Source organism: Babylonia areolata, chromosome 16, assembly GCF_041734735.1.
Source record: "Babylonia areolata isolate BAREFJ2019XMU chromosome 16, ASM4173473v1, whole genome shotgun sequence".
In the NCBI taxonomy this organism is placed as follows: Eukaryota; Metazoa; Mollusca; class Gastropoda; order Neogastropoda; family Buccinidae; genus Babylonia; species Babylonia areolata.
In genome coordinates, this window is record NC_134891.1 from 13,135,816 (window position 1) to 13,158,350 (window position 22,535).

Below are 22,535 nucleotides of genomic sequence, written 5' to 3' on the forward strand. Positions count from 1 at the left end.
TTGTAGAGATGATTCTACAAGATCAATGTCGGAGTCGCTACAATGAAGGGAACTGTCATCAGCGAACATATCGCAGATGACATTGCTAGGTGATATATGCATCGGCAAGTCGTTAATATAGATGCAAAAGAGTAGGGGTCCAAGAATAGAGCCTTGCGGAATACCACGACCTACATGACCTTCAGAAGAATACCAGCCGTCTAAGTAAACACGCTGTGTTCTGTTTTCCAGGAAAGACTGGGAGAAGGAAACAGCTGACTGGTTTTGAGTATACTCAGTCAGTTTTTTTTTTTTTTTTTGGTATCAGTATTCTGTGATCCACAAGATCGAAAGCCTTCTTTAAATCTAGAAAAACTGTTCCAGTCATCTTGTTTTGGTTGACTGCAGATAACCACGTATCACAAAGCCGGGTTAATGCTGTGTGACAGGAGTGGTAACGGCGAAAGCCAGACTGAAGGGGATGAAAAAGGTTATTTTGCTCCATATGTTTCATAAGGTGCTTGTGGACGTACTTTTCGAGAGGCTTGGACACTACTGATAGTAGGGATATCGGTCTTAAATTGTGGAGAGCTGTGATATCGTTTGAGTTTGGTAGAGGAATTACTTTTGCTGATTTTAGCGCAGAGGGAATGTTGTTCTGTTCGATGCACAAAATTAATTGTAAATGTATGTAAGGGAGTCTGTTATGTAGGGCAAAGCAAGCTTCAGAACAGATGCATTTAAATTGTCTGGACCCATTGCTTTCGTATTCTTTAGATTTGAGATTAAGGAACCAACTTCATGAACAGCAAGTGAAGGGATAGCGAATGAGTTACTGGATTTAAGACGCTATTGACAAAATGTTTGTAGCGACGGAGGAGTAATGTAACATTCTGAAGGAAGGTAGTTTGCAAATGTTTGTGCTGATTTAGCTATGTTTTTAAAAAAAAATGGTCGTTGAGAGTATCCGTTGTCCACACAGTGGCGACAGCATTTGTCTTCTTTTTATGCTTATCGGTAATTTCATTAACAGGACGCCATAATGTTGCCATGTCTCTGCTATTGCTGATAAGTTTTTCAAAATGATCTGACTTTGTTCAACTAAATCTTTCACTTTATTTCTTTGCTTTTTGTATCCAGTCTCTTTCCCAGCAGCATCTAATGCATCTCTAAGTGCTATAGCTTTGATAAGATCTTGCGTCAACCAGTTCGGAAGTGTTTTGTGTTTCACTCTCCTCGTCCGAAGAGGAGCATGTCTGTCAACGACTGCAAGAAAGGTTTCATACCATACTGTTAATACTTGCGCTGGATCCGCAGTCATGAATACTTTGTGGAAGGGTGCCAAGCTCACATCAAGAAAAAATGCAGCGGAACTAAAATTTTTTGAAAGAGCGGTATTGGATCGTTGTGTGACCCTTGTTTTGTTTCCAAGGAAGTTTACATGACCGTATGCAGAGAACGGGACAATGGTCACTGATGCTTTTGTTGGACACTGTGATATCGCATACCAGATCTTTGTTATTTGTGTAAATATGGTCGAGTAGTGTGAATGACGTCTTCGTGATTCTGGTTGCATTGTGAATGAGTTGATGCAAACCGACGAGAGTAGTAGTTGATTCCCATGCAGGTTGTGGTTTGAACAGATTGATGTTGAAATCTCCTAGCAGAATGACATTTTGTTTATGTTTATAAACATTGTCCATCATTTGTACAAAGTCATCATACCAAGGAAACTTAGCTGAAGGATTTCTATATAGAAATCCTACGAGGAGAGGGGTGGACTTGGAAGGTTTGACCTGTAACCACATGCATTCCACATTGATGGTTTCCAAGTCATGTCGTCTCTTTGTAATGCGTGAAATATTTTGATGAATATATATTCCAAGTCCTGTTTCACCAGTGATTTGTATCACGTCGTATGAAGTTATAGTTAGATATGGATAAGGCCTCGTCGGTGAAACGGGAATCAAGGCGTGTTTCGCTGAGCCCGAGTATGTCAATGGGAGGAGAATCATTTAGTAGCATGCATATATCATGAAGCTTATTGTATAAGTGATAAACATTCAAATGCCCAAGCCGTAACCCTTTATCATTCCTGATACCATCAGACTGTTTCACAGTAGTCGCCGGCATAGTATAATGGACTGTAAGATGACAATATATAATCAGGAGTATTAACAGAACGATATGTTTGAAAGAAAAACAAACTGAAGAAAAAGAAAGTGGAGATGCTCGTTCAAAATGAGGGTAAGCTGAGCAAATGTCTGATTTCAGCTGTTGCCTGAGAGTAAAGAAATACAAACAAGTAGTATAACATATAACATTGACACAGGAAATGTCAAATTAGTCAGTCAGTGTGTGTTCTGTTTGCACTGGGCAAGTTGTGGCAGAAACTTCACAGACGGCAGTGCCGCCAACGCCGCTTAGTGAAGGCGAGAAGTTCGAAGATAAGAATCCGCAGAAACTGTTTTCCACACAGTGGCTGTGATCAAGACAGCATTGATGCACTCCACAGAACAGTGTTCACCACAGTCAGGAAACAACACGATAGTTAATAATCCGCAGAAAGAAACCTTGGGAGGACCACACACACACACACACACACACATATATATATATATATATATATATATAATCAAAATTGAAAAAAAAAATTTAGTGACAAGTTATCAAATGTCTTTGTAGCACACACACACACACACACACACACACACACACACACATTTTTTTTCCTTCTGTGTAACAGATGTGTGCACTTGTATTTTACACTTTAGTACGATAGCGTAAAACAATATAGCTACACATGATTTATTCACACACTGACATTTTCAGAACTGAAAGAGATGCTGGGGAGGTGGATACATAAAACACGGCCAGTTATACCACGGAAAGGGTGGGCTACTTCTGAGAGGGTGTGGAGAGTACAGCTTTGGTGGTGGTGGTGGTGGTGGTGGAGCCACAGGTCCACACACACAACCGTACTGCCCAGCAGGAACACTTTGTTGTTATTCCCTGACAGTACAGGCAGGAGGCGTCGGACAGTGGCGCTGCCTCCTTGCTGGCTGGGTGACGGGTTCAGCAGAGGAAGGGGGTGCTGGTGGGGCCAAGTGGGCATGCTGTGTGTCGTCACACTTGATGAGCAGAGCAGGAGCGGGGAAGGAGGAGGATGGACTGAAAGTGTGGTGGGGAGAAACGGGGTGCCAGAGAGTACGATGTTGTGGTTGGGGAGACAAAATTGCATGTGTTTGCGTGCGTTTTGGTAAATCTGGAAACTCCGTCTGGTTCATGGGGGGAGGGGAGGTTGTGTTGGTAACTGGTCGTTTATTCATTGAATCATTGGGCACAAGGGCAGAACGTGTGGAGCGTGGTGGGTGGGGAGGGGTCGGCAGGAGGGGGGGCCGTTTTGAGGGCTGATGGTTGATCATAGGGCGAGGTGAAGTGGGATCTGGTAGAAATTGGATTTTTGAAGGGTACAGATTTTCGGCCATGCGCGCTGTACCTTTTTTTGCTGGGAATATAGGCACTTTAGTAGAGCGCCATTCTTGGTGCACCACTTTGAGTTGTGAAGGTGGCACAGTGGTCGACGTATGTCACCCCCATGTCTCTGCAGGCCTCACGGAGATGGGCGTTGCTGGGGTGGATGATGGCGTTCAGGGGACTCCGCCCCTTTGCAGGATGATGGAGGAGGCCTGAACTGCTGCCCTGGGGAACACACGTTGGCACTGTGTGATCAAAGACTTTAGCCCTAAAGTCTTTGGTGTGATGAGGGCTCCCCACTGCTGTCTGGAGATACTGGCCTCTGTTGTGGAAGACTCACAGCAATCAGCAATACCAACGTGAAACGTTGCCTGTTTCACGTTGAGGCAGGGGGTTTGCTCAGTGAACCACTGTGTCAGGCCAGAGACCGTTAGGTCTTGAGCACAGACTTTCTGGGGCTTGCCACTGGGCGGTGTAGAGCGGCGGAGATCCACACTTCTCAGTGTTGAGTCGCCAAACAGGATTGTTGTTGTATCCTTGGCGACATCAGTAGACGTGGTGGTTAGGGAGAGGCGTTTTTTGTCAGCTGGTTGTACTGACTGGGGACTACTAACACGTTGGCTTGGGGATTCTCTGGTATGGGATTCAGTTGTGGGTGATGTTGGGAGTAAAGAGGTTGGAATAGAATTTTGTGGGGATGGGTTTGTGGAGTGGTCAGTGGGCGTTTGTGTAAGTCGTGTCCGTCTTGTGTTTGGAGCTTGGTGTTACTGGATGCACATGTTGGCTGTTTGTTTGAACTCATGTAGTGATTCTGTTTCGTGTTGAGTGCATCTATCTCAATGTTGAATGTTTGTCTCAATTGTTGAAGTGAAGGTCGGAGAGCAGAGATTTCTGATTGAAGAGCTTGTGTAACTGTGCTGAAGTGTGGCATGGGAACACAGTAACCATGACAACAGCTGCCGTCTGTGGGTGTGTCTGAAGCATTGCTGGAGTCATGTGTATAGTTGGTGTCAGGTTCGTCACTTGTAACAGGCTGAGAGTCTTTTGTCATGGAAGTGTTAGAGTCACTTGTTATGGAAGTGTTGGAATCGTCTGTAGTTGTGGTGGAACATAGGTTGTCTACTAGATGAATGTTGGGCTCGTCTGGCCCGCTATTGTCAGTGTTGGGGGTGCAGGGAGCATTGTCTTTTCCGTGAGGGGGGCTGAAGGAAGTAGATTCGGTGATGTGGATAACTGGAGAGGGAGGGGAACAATCCGCGTCTGGTGATTCCACTGTTGGATGTGTTACGTCCTCCACAGTTGTCATGGAGACGGCGGAATGTGTAGCTGGAGGGGGTGAAGATTCTTGAGGCTGCAGGGCTGGATCGCTGCGTGGTGGGGTGTTTTCGGTCTGTGTGGTGGGGGCGAGGGGCAGGGCTGGGTAAACATACGTTTCCTCAGCATCCAGCTGAGCTGTTGGTGTAACCGGGGCTGCGGCAGTGGTAACGTCTTTTTGCTGTTGGCTGGCCGCACACACTGATGCCGTGCTGTCCGTCTTTGGTAGAGGTAAAGGGTGACTGGCAGCCAGTGTGTGAACGATGGAGCGTAACATGTCGAACTCGCATTCCACCCACTCCCTGCACGCTCGGCCTTGCACAAGTATTCTGTTTGTAGTATAATATATATGTATCTTAAGTAATTTTCTGCTGGGCCGTGCTTTCAGTCTTAGTTCCATAGTGACTGGAAGAGACCTGGTGGCAATGTCAAGCAGTCACCAGGCAACACTTAGCACACAACACATGGCTACTTGTGTAGTCACTCCATGCACACAGAGACTCCTTCGGTGCAAAGGTTCCCACATAACGGCGGAATAAACAATAACGCCAACATGTCAAATATAGTGATGTGGTGTCGAATGTTTTTTGGATGGGGTCAAGTGTGTCTGATATGTGTTCAAAGTGATGTTCGTTGTTTTGTTCTTCCCTAATCATGGATCGGGTGGTGACTGGACCCATGACGGCAACTGAACCCAGTTGCGGCAGTCGGCTGGTTACTAATTAGCCCATGCTGATGGCTGGCGCTGAATGTCTCTCGCGTACTTCACGATGTGCGCATTATATCCACCAACATCGACAAAATAACTAAAATTACATTGTGGAAAAATGGTCGAATATGAAAGAAATGATCAAATTTATCAAGTTAATTGTCTTCATGTAGTTCATGGACACAGTTATTTTTCACAATCATCACACAACACCACAAAACATGTCAGCACACCTTGACGCCATTACAGAGACAGTGAGAGACAGAGACAGACAGACAGAGACAGAGAGAAACAGACAGAGACAGTCAGTGAGACATAGACAGAGACAGTGAGACAGAGACAGAGACAGTGAGACAGAGACAGAGACAGTGAGAGACAGAGACAGTGAGACAGAGAGACAGACAGAGACAGTGAGACAGAGACAGTGAGACAGAGAGAGAGACAGAGACAGTGAGACAGAGACAGTGAGAGACAGAGAGATAGAAACAGACAGAGACAGACCGAGACAGTGAGTGACAGAGACACAGAGAGAGGCAGACAGAGACAGTGATAGACAGAGACAGACAGAGACAGAGAGACAGACAGAGACAGACAGAGACAGTGAGACAGAGACGGACAGATAGAGACAGTGAGACAGAGACAGACAGAGACAGTGAGAGACAGACAGAGACAGAGACAGAGAGACAGACAGAGACAGTGAGAGACAGACAGAGACAGTGAGACAGAGACAGACAGAGACAGTGAGACAGAGACTGCCAGAGGGACGGCAAAAGGGTGGGGGGGAGGGACAGATAATTAGGCTTGTTGGAACGCCCTCATCAGCAGCAGTGGTGAAACATCCCCATGATTATGTTATGGCGAAAGGCTGCCCTCTGAAAGTGGGCAGGAGGCCTTGCGCACCTTACAGCACCCCTCCCTTTATTGTTAATAGTGCTGTGTTCATGTGTTCTTTAGGTGTAGCCCTAACCCCCACATCCCTCTTTTTTCCTTTCTTTTCATACCCCAGGGCAGGGCGGAAAAAAGCATGTTTTGTTTAACTCATTACCCTGGTAAAATAGAATTTCGTTTCGTTTCGTTTCACACGAGTGAAGGGAACGGTGTGAACAAAATGATGGATCTGACTCTATGTGAAAACGGGCATGTGGAAACATTTCTACTGGGGTTCATGAAGGGCCAGTGACAAGGAATAATCCATGAGCAACAAATCCCAAGACTACACAATAACCATGTTCATGATCATTTTCTTGAGGACGCAATCGTTTTCTGTATGGGTTCATCCACCACTCAGCTGTTACATAATGTGCACGTGTGTGCGTATACCCATACATATGCGCACGCTTAAAAATCGGTACTGGGTGTCAGCTGTCTTTTTTTTTTCTTTTTTTTTTAATAAAGAAATTACTTTCGTTACAACCAATCCGAATGTAAAATACATTCTGGAAACAATTTGAAGTGAACCACTTTGCTGTTCATTAACAAGTGTATGATCTGTATTTCTGTATTTCGCTTTTTTTGTCACAACAGATTTCTCTGGGAGAAATTAGGGATACTCTCCCCAAAGAGAGCGCATCGCTACACTGAGAGCGCCACCCATTTTTATTTTTTGTTGTATTTTTCCTGTATGCAGTTTCTTTATGTTTTCCAGCGAAGTGGATTTTTCTACAGAATTTTCCCAGGGACAACCCTTTTATTGCCATGGGTTCTTTTACTTGCACTAAGTGCATGCTGCACACTGGACCTCGGTTTATCGTCTCATCCTAATGACTAGCGTCCAGACCACCACTCAAGGTCTAGTGGAGGGGGAGAAAATACTGGCTACTCTGCTGGGATTTGAATCAGTGCGCTCACATTCTCTCGCTTCCTTTTTTTTTTTTTTTTTTAACCCGGACTTTCTTTGGGTCGACCACCGTTTTATTTTGTATATAAATTCATTATTTCAATTCAAAATATTTATTAAGGAAAAAAAAACGTGACAAAATAGCAGCAACAAAAAGAATACAGTGAACATAAGCAATTACACAATCAAATTAAAAAAACAAAAACGTGACAATAATCAAAAGCAATACCCTGCATTCCATAACTATGCCATTGTTGTTTTTTTCCCCCACTTACATATAGATTTTTTTTCTTTTCCCCTTTTCTTTAAAATTCATAAGGTATTATATAATATATCGATTTCTAATACTGAATTGCTGTTCAAAGATCAGTTGTAAAATAGTCTTTTTGGGTTGGTTTGTTTTTTTTGCAATACTGATACACATTTTACCTATCAAAATAATACGGCTTATTTTTTATAAGATCATGTTTGCTATATCTGTCATCCTGAATTCCAAATAAAACGTCTGTGGGATGTAATTTCATACACTTACCAGTATTTCTAAGTATCAAATTTTCTATGTTTCTATGTTTTTCCAAAGTATTTTCACAGATGAGCACTCATAGAAGAAATGTTCAATAAAATCAGTTTTACCAGGACAGTAGTCTACTACTTCCATTTTTTTAGAATAATGTTTGTTGACTTATTTTCCACTGCAGTTTATGTAAGCGTACTTCTTTTGTTGCTTTCCTAGGTGAAATCCATGTATTATGATTGAAAGAAAAGTCAAATTTCCTCTTCCAAAATGCACAAACATGTAGGTCTATAGTTGTACTTTTACTTCTACAAATAAGATATTTCTTCATTTCTTTTAGTTTTGCATTGAATGCATTTGCATCACAAATAAAAGTTTCAGTAGATTCCATTGGTAATCCATTGTTTTGTATCCAGGTCTTCCACTGTAATGGAATTGCGTTGTATAGAGCATTGTATTCGAATATTGTGATTCCTTTAGCCTGGTTCAGTGAAAAAGCAACCTCATTTAAATCTAGAAGTCTTTTTTCTGTTTTATGTGTTGTGTCCTTCATATGTTCTATTCCATTGTCTATCCAGTTTTGAAAACATAGCACATTACCTTTATATTGTATATTATTATTGTGAAACAACATCTGATTGTGAAAATTATGGATGTTCACTTCTTCTCTTGTTACTATATCTTTACTGTTCAAATATGTTGTAATTACATCCGACCAAAAATCGTTCTCTATTTCTTGTAATTTTATTTGCTTTGCTCTACCTTCACCTTCACCTTCACCTCTCCCGTAGTCTGGGTTCAGACCGTTGGGGCACCGCTGCTGACCTGGCCACCACCCCTCTCCACTCTTCACGGTTTTCTGATTTCCTCAGGGCGTCACCGAGCGTCAAGCCTGTCCACCCCCGGATGTTGTCTTCCCATCTCTTCTTCTGCCGTCCTCTCCTTCTGCCTCCTTGTACGGTGCCTTGCAGGAACGTTTTGGCAAGACCAGATGATCGGGAGATGTGTCCATACCACCTAAGTTTGCGTTTTTTCACTATGGACAGAAGGTCTTCGTAGGGTCCAATACTTTGCTGGATTCTGTTCTTCACTTCCGTGTTAGTGATGTGGTCTCTGTAGGAGATGCCAAGTAGTCTACGAAAGCATCTCATCTCGACAGCTTGGATTCTTCTCTCGATGTCTGCAGTCAGGGTCCAAGTCTCGCAGGCGTAGAGCAATATTGATATAACCAGGGAACGCATCAGTCTGATTTTTGAGCTGAGAGCGATGTTTTTGTTGTTCCAGATGGTGTTCAGCTTGTTGAGTGCCGTTGTTGTTTGGGCAATTCTCGAGAGTACTTCTGGTTTAGATCCTTCATCTGACACGATTGCTCCCAGATATTTGAAGCTGTGGACCGTTTTAAGCTTTTCGTCGTTGACTTTGATGTCAATGCTGATGCCGTTGGTGTTGTTGGTCATCAGTTTGGTTTTGCATTCCATACGATGTGGAGGCTTTGTCTAGATGTTTGACCAGGCTTGCCAGTTCCTCTTCTTTTCCAGCCAGTCCATCAATGTCGTCGGCAAAACAGTTTACCATAAATATTTTACGATGATTTGGTATTTGGTTTATGGATGCCATCTGGGTATTATAGTCCAGTTTTCTTCACGTGCATGATAAAATCTTCCAGCCCATTGTAAATGCATGCATCTTTGAATTTCTAACATATTTACCATATTTAACCCTCCTTCATTATAATCACTTTCCATTGTTTTTCTTTTCACTTTCTCAAAAGCTCTACGGTTGCTATGTTTTCTCTGCCAAATAAATTTGTAGAATATGGTGTTGATCTGTTTCAAAGCTTTTTCTGGGATGCCAATGGATTGCATAACGTATGTAAGTTGACTTAACAAGAAGGTTTTTATTACACGAATTTTACCGTGTATGGATAGGTCTTTTTTACTCCACTGTACTATTAATTTTTGTATATTATTTATCCTATCTCTCCAGTTTTCTTCAATGTGTTTTGCCATTTTGACTTTCTGGAAATATATGCCCAAATTTGTTATTTTGTCAACCAATACAAATGGGAGATTCTGTTCAGTGATTTGTCTGCCCATCTTCATTGCTTTCTTTTTGTGTTAATTTAATTTCAGCCCAGAAAATTGCTCAAATGACTTAAATATTTCTATGGAAGTAAACATGTCTTGTCTATTTTTCAGAAATAAAGTTGTATCATCTGCCAATTGTTTAATCTTTAAATATGTATCTTTCTTATTGCCCATAGTTGGATTTTTGATACGCGTTATTGTACTATTCCTTATCTTGACTGCTACAATTTCCACTGCAAGAATGAATGCAAGGGGAGAAATCTCGCTTCCTAGGCGGACGCGTTACCTCTTGGCATGATTGGTGAAGCGCTTACCTGGCCTGTCTCGCGTGCCAAAGCCGAGGAGTGTGAGAAGCACGAAGAGATAGAAGGTGGACTGAGGACTGCGGACAGACTCGTGCCACTGACGTACGTAGGACAGCACCTGCTCCACCGTGTACACCTGCAACACCACCCAGCATCGTCACCACTCTGCCACTTGCACCCGTTACAACACCACCCAGCATTGTCTCACCTCTGCCACTTATACCCATAACACCACCCAGCATTGTCACCACTCTGCCACTTATACCTGTAACACCACCCAGCATTGTCACCACTCTGCCACTTATACCTGTAACACCACCCAGCATCGTCACCACTCTGCCACTTATACCCGTAACACCACCCAGTATTCCAAACCTTCGTTATTTGATTTCTGAAAGCCTTTCATAAAAAAAGAAAACCCATAAAAATCTAGCCTCAACGTGTGTGCGTGTGTGTGTGTGTGTGTGTGTGTGTGTGTATGTGCGCGCGCGCGCGCGCGCGCTTCCCGTTTGTAGTAATGAGAGAGAGAGAGAGAGATACAGACAGACAGATAGGCAAATAAACATGCAGGGACAGAGATACAAAGAGCCCGGGAGAGAAGTTTTTAGTCAAATAGTTTTGCTTGTTTTAGATTTTTGTTAATTCACTGAAATAATTGGATATGAATAAGTGACCAGTGAAGAAAAATGAAATAATAATTTTCTGCAGGTGCCTATTACTTGGAGATTTAGAAGTAAACATTGCATAGATAGAGCAGTCTGTATGTTTTGACAACGAAATTTGACTTAATAGAACAAGACTTATATGATTCAGACTCAAATCTAGCCAGTCAAATGATTCCAGTGACAATGCACCTACCTTTGTGAAGTTGGGGTTGCGGATGGCAAGGATCCAGTCCTTGTAATGCAGATCCAGCATGCGCTTGGATATGTCAAGGGAAGAATTTTGGTGCTTGAAAATGCTTTCCAGTTCATTGACAATGTTTCCAATCTCCTCTGCGGGAACGTCTGGATTTTCCACGGCAACAACGTTGTCAAGGCCCCTGAATTTCAATTTCTTTCTTGAAATGCTCAGTCGCAAAGAAACAAGGTCTTCCCCTGTGACAAAGTTATCTAGCTGGGCAATACATTTGTTGAACAAGGTCGTGTACCATCTGAGGTTCTTGTGGAGGAGATGGCCTCTGTCAAGCAGAATGATGTTGTAACATTCCATGATCAAATCTTCGATGATAATCACGCTGTCTCTGACAAACATGACTTTTTGATCTGTAGTTTTTCTGGACAGAAATGCCTGCAAACCACCTGGATAGACTCTGTTGACAAAGTCACAAGCTTGTAACCGTACATGAATCTCATTCATGTAAGTAAAACAGTCCTCCTGACCCTGTTGGGTGTGCAGTCTGGCTTGAAGAAAATGCTCGCATGCAGTGGTGGCATTGTAAATAACTTCAGTCAGCCTCTCCCATACATCAGCCTGTGATGTGTGAATGTTAGGTTCATCACCCGGACTCCAGCCTGTGTACTTGGCAATCCGCCGCTGGTAAGCATTGCCAAACATGTGGTAGATGTGCATCAATGTTAGTTTTGATCGTTCATCCAGGTCGTCTGGTCCTTTACATTTTCCATGAGAGAAGCACAGTCTCAGGGCTGCTTTGAAGTGTGACTCTGCTACCTCTTCCTCTCTGGGACGACAGAGGCTGAAGAAACGACCCAGGTGAGCTCTGAGGTTGGGGTCATCAGGGAACGTGTTGCATAAACTCTTAAGGATTTCGAGACGACCGTCATAGGGGGCGTTTGAGTCAATATCGTTCATGATTTGGGAGAACTGGGGTTTTTTTCTCATGACGCATGGGTCCTGGATGCCTGCGTCACCAACTTCTTCATTGTCTCGAAAAATGAATGTTTTTGTTAGGATGTAGGTGATAGTTGGGGAAGTCACTGTTGATTTCTTTTTCTTTTGGGCGACATGACCAATGAATTCGATGCAAAAGTCTTTCAAACACTGTTTTGCCTCTTTGCTCAGTTCATTGCTTTTTGCTTCTGCGTGTGAAGCATCAGAGGTTTGTTGGCATTCCTTGATGATGGATCTTCTGTTGAGAATCTGTTCGAGAATCTCACGGGCAATGATGTAATGGGCAATCCGCAAATACCCTTTCCTCCCTTCGTTGGAATCTTGCACCACAAGAATTTGAAACTGATAAGGGAAATCATTCAAATCCATGGCATAATTGACTGGTTTTCCCATGATGTGCACAAAGAACTGGCATGGGATGGCTGTTTGACCATAGAAATAGACTAGTGCAATGTATCCAAGGCATCTCTGCCACGGCTCCAGTTCTTTGTTTTGGTTCAAAGGCAAATCAAGATAGCCTCTCACATACGCTCTGACACCTCGGAATTCATGAGCATATACAGTCATTCCGTACTCAAACATCTGATGTTTTTCTGTTTGTTTTTGCACTTCTTTGTCGAGCTTGTGCAGTCTTTCAACTTTGCTTGTGTCTGTGTCGCAACGACCTCCGTATCTGAGCACGAGATTTCGCGACTCCTTGTCTGTGACAAAGCCTGACAAGTAGGCTTTTGTTTCTGTCCCACTGACTGATACTCTAGATTCACTGAGATGGCACAGATATCTTTTCAGCTGCAAAACAACAACGGGACTGCGCTGCAGAAAGGCCAGTATCTGCTTCAGCCTGGGTTCATCCTCACCATCAAACAAAGCAATGACAGGCATGCGTGAACGCTGATGCAAGAAAACGAGCTTGTCAGCGATATCTTCGGGAGAAGATCCTGACCTTTGTCTCACTTTGGCGCAGGGAGCTTCCATGTGCACGTCCCAGATCAGTCTCTGGGCCATTGTGGAACCTCCAGATCCCGGGGCGTGGAACACTGTCACGTAGCCGCTCTTGTATTTGGCGATGAAAGATTGCATCACATGCTTGAACAGCTCGTCAGCTATGCTGCGTTTCACGTCAAGATACCCGGGGCCGACCTCATACCACGTGTACCATCTGATAGTTCCACCACGGCAAAAGTGCTCAGCTTCTTCTTTCAAATCCTTGGCGGTCAGTTCGCGTTTTGCATACGGATTTTCCATATACAGAACTTCAAGATCTTCTGCAAGCCATGCAGCATCTTTATCAGTGAGAACTACCTTTGTCTTGTCTTCAGCTGGTAATGTGTACTGAAATTCATCCGGCATTCTATGGTCCTGCAGGAGTTCAATTTCTGAACAGAATTCTTCTAGACTGATTTGGTAGATTTTTGCCATATTTTCAAACTCATATTGAATCATCTCAGCAACTTTAGACTGGCCAACATCAAAGTCAGGATCAGCGAAACAAAGTATGAGTTTTGGATGTATGCGCTCTTGAACTTTCGTCAGAAATTTGTGCATACATTTGGCTTCAATTTCAGAAGAGGGCCATAGAAGCAAAAAGGTCAGGACGGTGTAATCCTCATTATACCTTGCCAACTCCACACACATTTTCTCGACTTTATCAAGAACTTTGGAGGACCATTCTTGGTGTGATGTGTTTGACGTCAGGCTGTGCGGTACCTCACGCCGTCCTCTGAGGCTCCACCACTGGGTCCCCAACTCCGTGAGACCTGTGCACGGGTCACACCACGTGGTGATGCTGACACTCCGCTTCCTTTTCAGATTGTCTTCCAAGATAGCCAAGAGACCCGAATCTCTACCACACTGGTCAAAGTCATACACTGCTATCCAAGGAGCATTTGCTAGAGATCCAATGTTTCTGCATTTTGTAGCCAGACTACCACACACGAGAACAAAGTGACCCTTTTTGAAGTGATTTAAAGCTTTCATCAGACTATGTACCTTGACATTTGAGCTACGCTCTGGTGGCGAACAAGTGGAGCGGTTTACTTCTGTTTCTTTCAGCAAAGCCGTTGGTGTCAAGATTGAATCACCAACAGGAACGTCTGGTTTTCCCACCATCGTCAGAGGCACTCTCTTATTGGAAACACTGTCAGGGTTTGGTTTTGCCTGAAACCAGGCGTGGATGTTACCAACAAAGAGATCTGATCCCTCCATAGAACAACTGGTGCCTTTTCTGCGAACCCACAATTGATTCTTCTGAACTTTGGGTGCCATGTCATCACTTGTGACGATGCAAGGAAAACCATGCCCGAAGCTGACTTCAACTTGGATTATGCCTAAACGTTTCCTTTCATAAACAACTTCTCTGTAAGAAAATCGAGGTGGAAGTTGCTGAAAAAGTTGTCCCTGGAATAAGTTTATGAAGAATGTTTCATCTGTCGGACTGTGAAGCCCAATCAACGTTTTTTGGTTCGGTTCGACTCCAAGAATAATGTACGCTTTGTCACGCTGAGGTGTGTTCCACAAGCTGACAACATCCAAAGTGAACTGAATACGATCTTGAGCATATTCCCGAACAGAACGTTTGAAAATCACTGTGTCTGCAGATGCTTCAGTGAGCAAATCCCTTATTAGAGATTCATCAATGCTCCTTTCAATATCAATTCTACTTTGTTCTGGTGTCAGTTTCTGTCTTTCAAGTGATCGGGCATGACTCGGGTGTATAGGTGTCTGGCCAGTTTCTGAAACCCCTTCACTAACTTCAGGGGTTGATGTCGGTGTTCCTTTTCTGTGGCGACACTCAATGGTTTTCCATCCCTGACTATCTGACTCACGGTTTACTCTTACATCAGCAGTTTCACAGCATTTGGTGGTGCGCGCTTTTCCTCCTCTATCCTTCACTCCAGAACAACCAACTGCAGAACCGTTCGAACGTTCAGCAGTTTTGTTTTTATCTTTATTCTTCTTGTCTTTTCTGATTTTAACCACAATTCCATTGCCCTCTGTGCTAACATTGAAAAAAGACGGATTCTTATGGAGGAAGTCTCTGAAACTCATTCCTGCAAATCCAAGGAAGTTTGGACACTGATTCCTGGTTACGTCCCTCAGGCGTTCACACAGGTCCTGCTCCAGTGCATGAAGAGGCCGCTTCCTCCCGGGACTGCTGGCCAGGACCTGGGTGATGAGTGAGATCATCAGATCGTCTGGGCTCATCTCCTGGCCGGTCTGTCTGTCTGTAACCAAGAACGGTACAATCACAAAAAGACATTAGTCATCGAATATTCCTTTGATGATTAAAACCGATGCAAATATGCAATTGTCCTGTTTGATGTATGACAATATTTCAAGCAGCTGATTAAGATATAATTTCCATAACATATATGATGCTTATTACCTAGGTGCTGAAAATGATTCACATTGATATAAGAAAAACTGTAGTAATAGAAGAATAAAGAAAAAGGCAAAATATCATCATCAGCAGCAGCAGCAGCAGCAGCAGCATGGATACTTCTTGAGCGCTTTCCTCCCCAGGAGGGAATTCAAAGCGCTTTAAAATTAACATTATACGCAGAGACACGCACCTTTACCAAAGGAAGACGATAAATGATAATCTAACACACAAAAGAATTACACATATTCAAAGACTGCACCATAAATTTTATTTACACACACACACTCACACACACACACACACACACACACACACACACACACACACACACCAGCAACCCAACAATCCACACACCGTTATAGTAATATGCCTATCTCCGTTCTTTCTGAAAACCACCATGTGCAGAAATCTAAATAAACAAATCCGAAATCAAACACACGCACGCACACGCGCGGGTATGCGGGCACACACACACACACACACACACACACACACAGAGTTCGGATGGCCTGTATCTGAATATCACACAAGGTATATCCATAAGCGTTTTCAAAAAGGTGTGTTTTCAGACCAGTTTTAAAAGATTGAAGTAGAATGAGTGGCGAAGATCGTGGGGGTAAACTGTTCCAGACATATGGAGCTGAACAGGGAAAGTAGGAATGGCTGAAGGACATTTCTTTTTACACGGGGAGCAAGTAGCCACCGTGAGGTGTGTAAGTTTGAATGACTTCTCTCAGATTTTCTCCAGAACAAAAACGGATGGGTCTCCTTTACACTCGTTTGTTCTGTGGATAATAACTGATTTTCACGCATAACAGGCGAGTTGGCAAGTGAGACAGACACTCATCGTTGTTTTCTATTGTCTTTTTTCTTTATTCTTCTTTCATTGTACATTTTATATATTGACGTGAATTATTTTCAACAGACTATAGTTACATACTTCATATCTACTACAGAACATTGTCTTAATTCTTATTCCCTCGTTTTATGCCTAGCACGACTTTCCTCAACTGAGGATGGTTTATTTCTGCAATGATGCTGTGAATAGATATTGACAGGCATGAATCTGACACCTACAAGGAAGGTCTGTATCTGTCGTTTGGTCTCAATCAGTGACAACTCAGGAGAAAGGGGTACTGCTACCTTTGGGGTGCGGAGTCTGTCCTGGAACTACCTGGTTGACGAAGACAACCTTGTTGACGTATTCCATGTTGTAGACGGACTGACTGTCGGAAGGAGGAATAGGTCCATAGGCTCCTGCAAAGAAAACAGGCTACTCACACCACACACGTTGTACAAGATACAATGAAGCAGAAATTTTATGCTTTACTGTAAATCTTCACATTTTTTAGGCTTAGTCAGGTCTATGTGTGATCGGGTTTGGGAGACAAGATTGACAGGTTGTAAGTCTTAATCTTTTTTTTTTCCCTCCGGTTAACCAAGCATATGTCAAGTATGATGTTATAGTGCACATTTTAACCCAACATATGGAGATTACTTATACTGTATACTGAGTATTACATACGAAAGTGCATATCACGTGGGAAGTCGGCCGTAACAATTCAGTGACATGCACCGTGACACACCACCACAATTAAATTTTTTTTAAATGCAGCCATCCTTTTGGACAGACAGTGGAAACAACTGTGAAGAGATACAAGGGACGACGAGGACAGCTCTGTACCCAGGTGATCAAGTTCCTCAGGTCCTGTGGACTCCAGTGAGGCTGCGATGTGAGGGTTGGTCGTTCTCTGCAGCACCTCCTGGAAAAACCTGCAGGCTGCTTCCCCTGGTACATCGCACATACACACACACGCGCGCGCGCGCACGCACGCACGCACGCACACACACACACACACACACACACACACACACACACACAGAGGAGGCTATGAATTTAGTCTGTACTTTATTTAATTATTGCTTTGTCCTTACATGGTAATAATAATTTGTTATGACTTTAATCATTTTTACTTTTTCCAACTTACCTATCATTTCTTTACATAATTATGTTCTCAACAAAGGAACATTTCCAACGAGCATGGTGTTTATTTCTTATTCCAACAAAGTGAAGGTGCATAAATCAGGCTTTGATGCTTCTTAGAAATAAACACTTTTGATTGCTGCTGATATTTTGAAGTGGGCTTGTTTTTGTTTTTTGTTGTTGTTTTTTTGTTGTTTGTTTATTCTAGTAGTAGTAGCAGAAATAGCAGTAGTAGTAGTATCATTGTTATTATTATCATCATTAGCTTTTTTCTAATAATTATCATTGACACAGCGCTTATCTGAGTCATTTGCACAACAGGTTGCCCTCCTGGGCTGAGCCGACTGACAGCTGCCTTTAAGCACTCATCATTCGTTTCCTGTGTCATTCAGTTAGCTTCAATTACGTGCATTTAAACTCTTGTATAATAGAGTGATTTTTTTTCCAGAATACTGCCAAGGACAACCCTTTTGTTGACGTGGGTTCTTTTATGTGCGCTTAGTGCATGCTGCACACGGGACCTCGGTTTATCGTCTCATCTGAATGACTTGCGTCCAGCCCACCCCTCAAGGTCTAGTAAAGTGGGGGAATTTTATGGCGATTGTGGGATTCGATTCCGAACCTGACGGGCGCAATAGCCGAGTGGTTAAAGCGCTGGACTTTCAAACTGAGGGTCCCGGTTTCGAATCTCAGTAACGGCGCCTGGTGGGTAAAGGGTGCAGATTTTTCCGATCTTCCAGGTCAATATATGTGCAGACCTGAACCCCCTTCGTGTGTACACGCAAGCAGAAGATCAAATACGCACGTTAAAGTTCCTGTAATCCATGTTAGCGTTCGATGGGTTATAGAAACAAGAACATACCCAGCATGCACAACCCCGAAAACAGAATATGGCTGCCTACACGGCGGGGTAAAAACAGTCATGCTCGTAAAAGCCCACTCGTGAATATACGATTGAAAGTGGGAGCTGCAGCCCACTAACGAAGAAGAAGAAGATTCCGCACCCTCAGATTCTCTCGCTTCCTAGGCAGACACGTAACCACTAGGCCACCACTGCATATGCAGATCATGATCATCATCGCCGTTCTCCTTACCTTTCTGAAGCAGGACGTCAAGGAACCGTTCATTGCAGACTGGTTGCACGTGGCTGTGACCACCACCACCACGCAAGATGGACCTGGCCTCCTGGTCCGTCAAAATGTTCGCCTCCGTAAAGTGCTGCACCACCTGGGACAGCTGACACAACTTGTCCGCCACGTACCTGTAGTTGGCCAGCACCCGACGTGTCCAAAGGTGCGGGTAGTCCTCCTCGCTCATCGCTGGTGGCTGAGAGCAACACTCGCCCCGAGTGCTAGAGAGACAACGTACCTTTCACTGCCGTCATCAGCACATTGGCGATGATGCCTGAATGTTGTCTGAAGATAAAGCAAAGACACTGTCAAAACCAATAATAAAAACAGTAGTAGTAGTAGTAGTAGTAGTAGTAGTGAACAGCCTGCTGGAAAGAAACTGCATGTGGCCGAAAGGCAGAAAGACAAATGGAGAGGAAGGACAAAAGAGAGGAATAAAGAGAGAGATGCACCAAAAAAGGGTAATGGAAGAACAGCACACACACACACACACACACACAAACACACACACACACACAGATGGTTTATTGAATTAAGACCATAGCCCCATATGAATAGGGGGTAATAACAGTTTTACATGTGTCATTGCAACTTGTCATAATTATAATCAACGCAACGTCTTTCACAACAAACTATAAGTGAACCTAAGAAATAAGTGTCTCTTTTAATTGCAATGCTTTATAAAGATACATAGCAAAACTACGTATAATGTTTTCATCGTTAGATGCCATTAATAAACATAGCCGAAATAAGCATGATATATATAATATTTGGGGGGAATAAACTGGATTCGTAATTCAGTCAACACGGGACATTTTAAAGCAATGTGACTTCATCCTCTCTTGATTCCTTGCACAATGGACACAATAAGTCAGAATGACATGTTGCTTTGTAACGATATCTGTGTGTGTTTACTTTAGAAATTCCAAATCTAAATCTGGTCAATATAAGTCTGAGGTGTCTGTTCAAATCAAACAAAAGGTATCGCTTCACTTTATGATCAGAAGTATAAATTCGATACATATCAAATCTTTCGATTGTTTCGATATGGCTTTCCCCACTCCTCCCACCTACAGTGTATCAATCGTTGACGAAGAATTTGCACAAATCTAATTTCATCCCGTACTCCTTGATATTCCCATGCATACCCAAGCCAAAATTCACGTAAACACATTCATACATTCGATACCCAATTTGTTTTGATTCTTTAGTCTAAATCATATAGCATATTGTACGATTTACTTGGCAGTCGAGTATTATTCATTTTTAATAACTTTAACCAGTAACGAATGCATCTAATAGCAGAGTTAATATAGATTGGATGCCTATTAGTTTCTCCATATACTAAATCATTGGGTGTTCTCATTTCAACCCCTAAAAACCTTTTAAGCCCAAATAAATGAACGGACTCACAATGCATAACCGATTTTCTGTCTAACCCCCACAATTCTGAGCCATATAGCACAATAGGTTGCATCTGAATATCAAAGAATTTTAGAAATAGCTTCAAAGAATTAATATTCAACAAACGAAGTTTCTTTATAATATGTAACAACGCATTTTCCCCTCTGCTAGATAAATCCTTACATGCAGCTACAAAACTCAAACGTGTACAGAAGAATTAATGACGGGCATAACAACACCATCATAAACCCATCTTTCCCTCGCTGCCAGATAACCCCCTTTTCTAAAGACAATTATGTTACTATTATCCAAAATAACCCATAACTGTAAATGATTGGCTGAATTTTTCAGATTATTCAACTGCGCCTGAAGACCAACAACTGTCTTAGAGAGCAAAACTATATCATCAGCGAGTGGTAAAATAAATAATTCCATGACATCACTTGTGAATCTAGTACCGTTCCTTCCCTTATCTATTATTTCTATCGCTGATTCATTTATAAATAATGAAAACAAAATAGGACTACAAACATCTCCCTGTTTAACTCCTCTTGTCTGACATATGTAATTCGTAAGCTTGTCACCACATCTAACTCTTTTAACAACACTATACATACTCCTAATGCAATTAAAGAGTTTTCCACTTCCTCCATTTTAAGTAAGAATGGGCCATAATAAATTTCGGTTGATGGAATCAAATCCCTTGAGAGAGAGAGAGAGAGAGAGAGAGAGAGAGAGAGAGAGAGAGAGAGAGAGAGAGAGAGAGAGAGAGAGAATAAATGAATGAATGAATGAGTGAATGAATAATTTCTATTTTCTGAGGGTAATAGATTAAGCATACATACTTTTTTTTCATCCAGCCCTCGAAAACAGACCCACCGTCCCAACCACCTTTAAAAAGAAGATAATTGATAAAAACAAGAGAGAGAGGTGGGGTGGTGGTGGTGGTGGGGGGGGGGGGGTTCTCATATTTGTTCATTTAAGTTCATAATTATACAGTACATGCACACTTATTCAAAGAAAAATTATGATTTGTGTTGAAACTAATACAAGGGGAGTAAGAAATCAAGGTATTTGACACATGTTAAATCAATACATCTCAGGAAAAAAATGTTGTAGGATTTGTCTTATTCATCAGAAATTAGTGGTACAATATTTTTGAATCTTTTAAAATTTGCTTCATGCGTTAAAAATGGAGGAAGTTTATTCCATAACCAACTTCCTGAGTACAAAAGACTGATTTATGTAAGGTAATTGCCGGTAAAGGAAAATCAGTTTTGCCAAAATGTCGAAACTCGTTGACAGAGAACACATTTCTAATAGGCACTGGAGCATTTCCGTGAAAAATTGTAAGTTTAGTAGAGGAAAACTGTCTACTGTTCTTGATATGTCTGTGTGTTTAGTAGAGGAAAACTGTCTACTGTTCTTGATATGTCTGTGTGTTTAGTAGAGGAAAACTGTCTACTGTTCTTGATATGTCTGTGTGTTTAGTAGAGGAAAAGGGTCTACTGTTCTTGATATGTCTGTGTGTTTAGTAGAGGAAAACTGTCTACTGTTCTTGATATGTCTGTGTGTTTAGCAGAGGAAAACTGTCTACTGTTCTTGATATGTCTGTGTGTTTAGTAGAGGAAAACTGTCTACTGTTCTTGATATGTTTGTGTGTTGAGCGAGGAACAGGGTCTACTGTTCTTGATATGTCTGTGTGTTTAGTAGAGGAAAACTGTCTACTGTTCTTGATATGTCTGTGTGTTTAGTAGAGGAAAACTGTCTACTGTTCTTGATATGTCTGTGTGTTTAGTAGAGGAAAACTCGCCTTCATTGACCTGACAAAGGCCTTTGATCTAGTGAGCAGGAGCGGACTATTCACACTTCTGAGGAAGATAGGCTGTCCCGAAATTACTGGCATTGTCGAATCCTTTCACAAGGACATGTACAGCACAGTGTGCTACAATGGAGCAGTGTCTGACCCGTTCCAAATAAGCAGTGGTGTCGAGCAGGGTTGTGTGCTCGCCCCGACACTTTTTGGCATATTTTTCTCCATGCTGCTGTCATATGCGTTTGCAAACAACGAAGACGGAGTTTACCTTCACACAAGATCTGACGGAAAGCTCTTCAACCTGGCCAGACTCAGAGCCAAGACCAAAGTCAGGCGTGTCACCACCAGAGAGGCTCTCTGTGCTGGTGATACACACAGAGGAGGCTCTTCAGAGACTCGTGGACCGTTTTGCGCACGCATGCAATGAATTTGGCCTCACTATCAGCCTGAAGAAAACGGCACTGATGGGACAGGGCACTAACTCTACTCCAACAATCCACATCGGGAGCCACGAGCTGAACTCAGTTGACCGGTTTCAGTATCTGGGGTCGACAATAACTTCGAATCTTTCCGGCCAGCCAGAGATCAACTCAAGAATTGCGAAGGCCGCTGGGGTCCAAACTTCACAAGAGGGTGTGGTCAAACAAAAACTTGATGGTGAACACTAAGATGCAGGTATACAGAGCTTGCGTTCTAAGCACCCTCTCTACTCAAGTGAAACATGGACCACATACTCCACGCAAGAG

At 42.7% G+C, this 22,535-nt stretch overlaps 2 protein-coding genes across 6 annotated transcripts in view; one reads left to right on the forward strand and one right to left on the reverse strand.

Moving 5' to 3' along the window:
- LOC143291170 (uncharacterized) overlaps positions 1-22,535 on the reverse strand; it is a 39,932-nt gene that overhangs the window by 12,961 nt on the left and 4,436 nt on the right. For 3 of the 5 annotated variants that reach the window (XM_076600875.1, XM_076600872.1, XM_076600876.1), the window contains exons 2-7: positions 20,819-20,864; positions 18,534-18,854; positions 17,140-17,244; positions 16,599-16,712; positions 11,081-15,297; positions 10,232-10,358 (exon numbers count right to left, since the gene is read on the reverse strand). In XM_076600875.1, coding sequence (XP_076456990.1) covers positions 10,232-10,358; positions 11,081-15,297; positions 16,599-16,712; positions 17,140-17,244; positions 18,534-18,756 — 4,786 coding nt within the window. In that variant the 5' untranslated portion in view covers positions 18,757-18,854; positions 20,819-20,864. The remainder of the gene's footprint in view (positions 1-10,231; positions 10,359-11,080; positions 15,298-16,598; positions 16,713-17,139; positions 17,245-18,533; positions 18,855-20,818; positions 20,865-22,535) is intronic. The other 2 variants (XM_076600874.1, XM_076600873.1) reach the window with 2 other exon arrangements.
- LOC143290755 (uncharacterized) overlaps positions 21,902-22,535 on the forward strand; it is a 59,754-nt gene continuing 59,120 nt past the window's right edge. The window contains exon 1 of the mRNA XM_076600269.1: positions 21,902-22,117. Within this exon, the coding sequence (XP_076456384.1) occupies positions 21,902-22,117 (216 nt within the window). The remainder of the gene's footprint in view (positions 22,118-22,535) is intronic.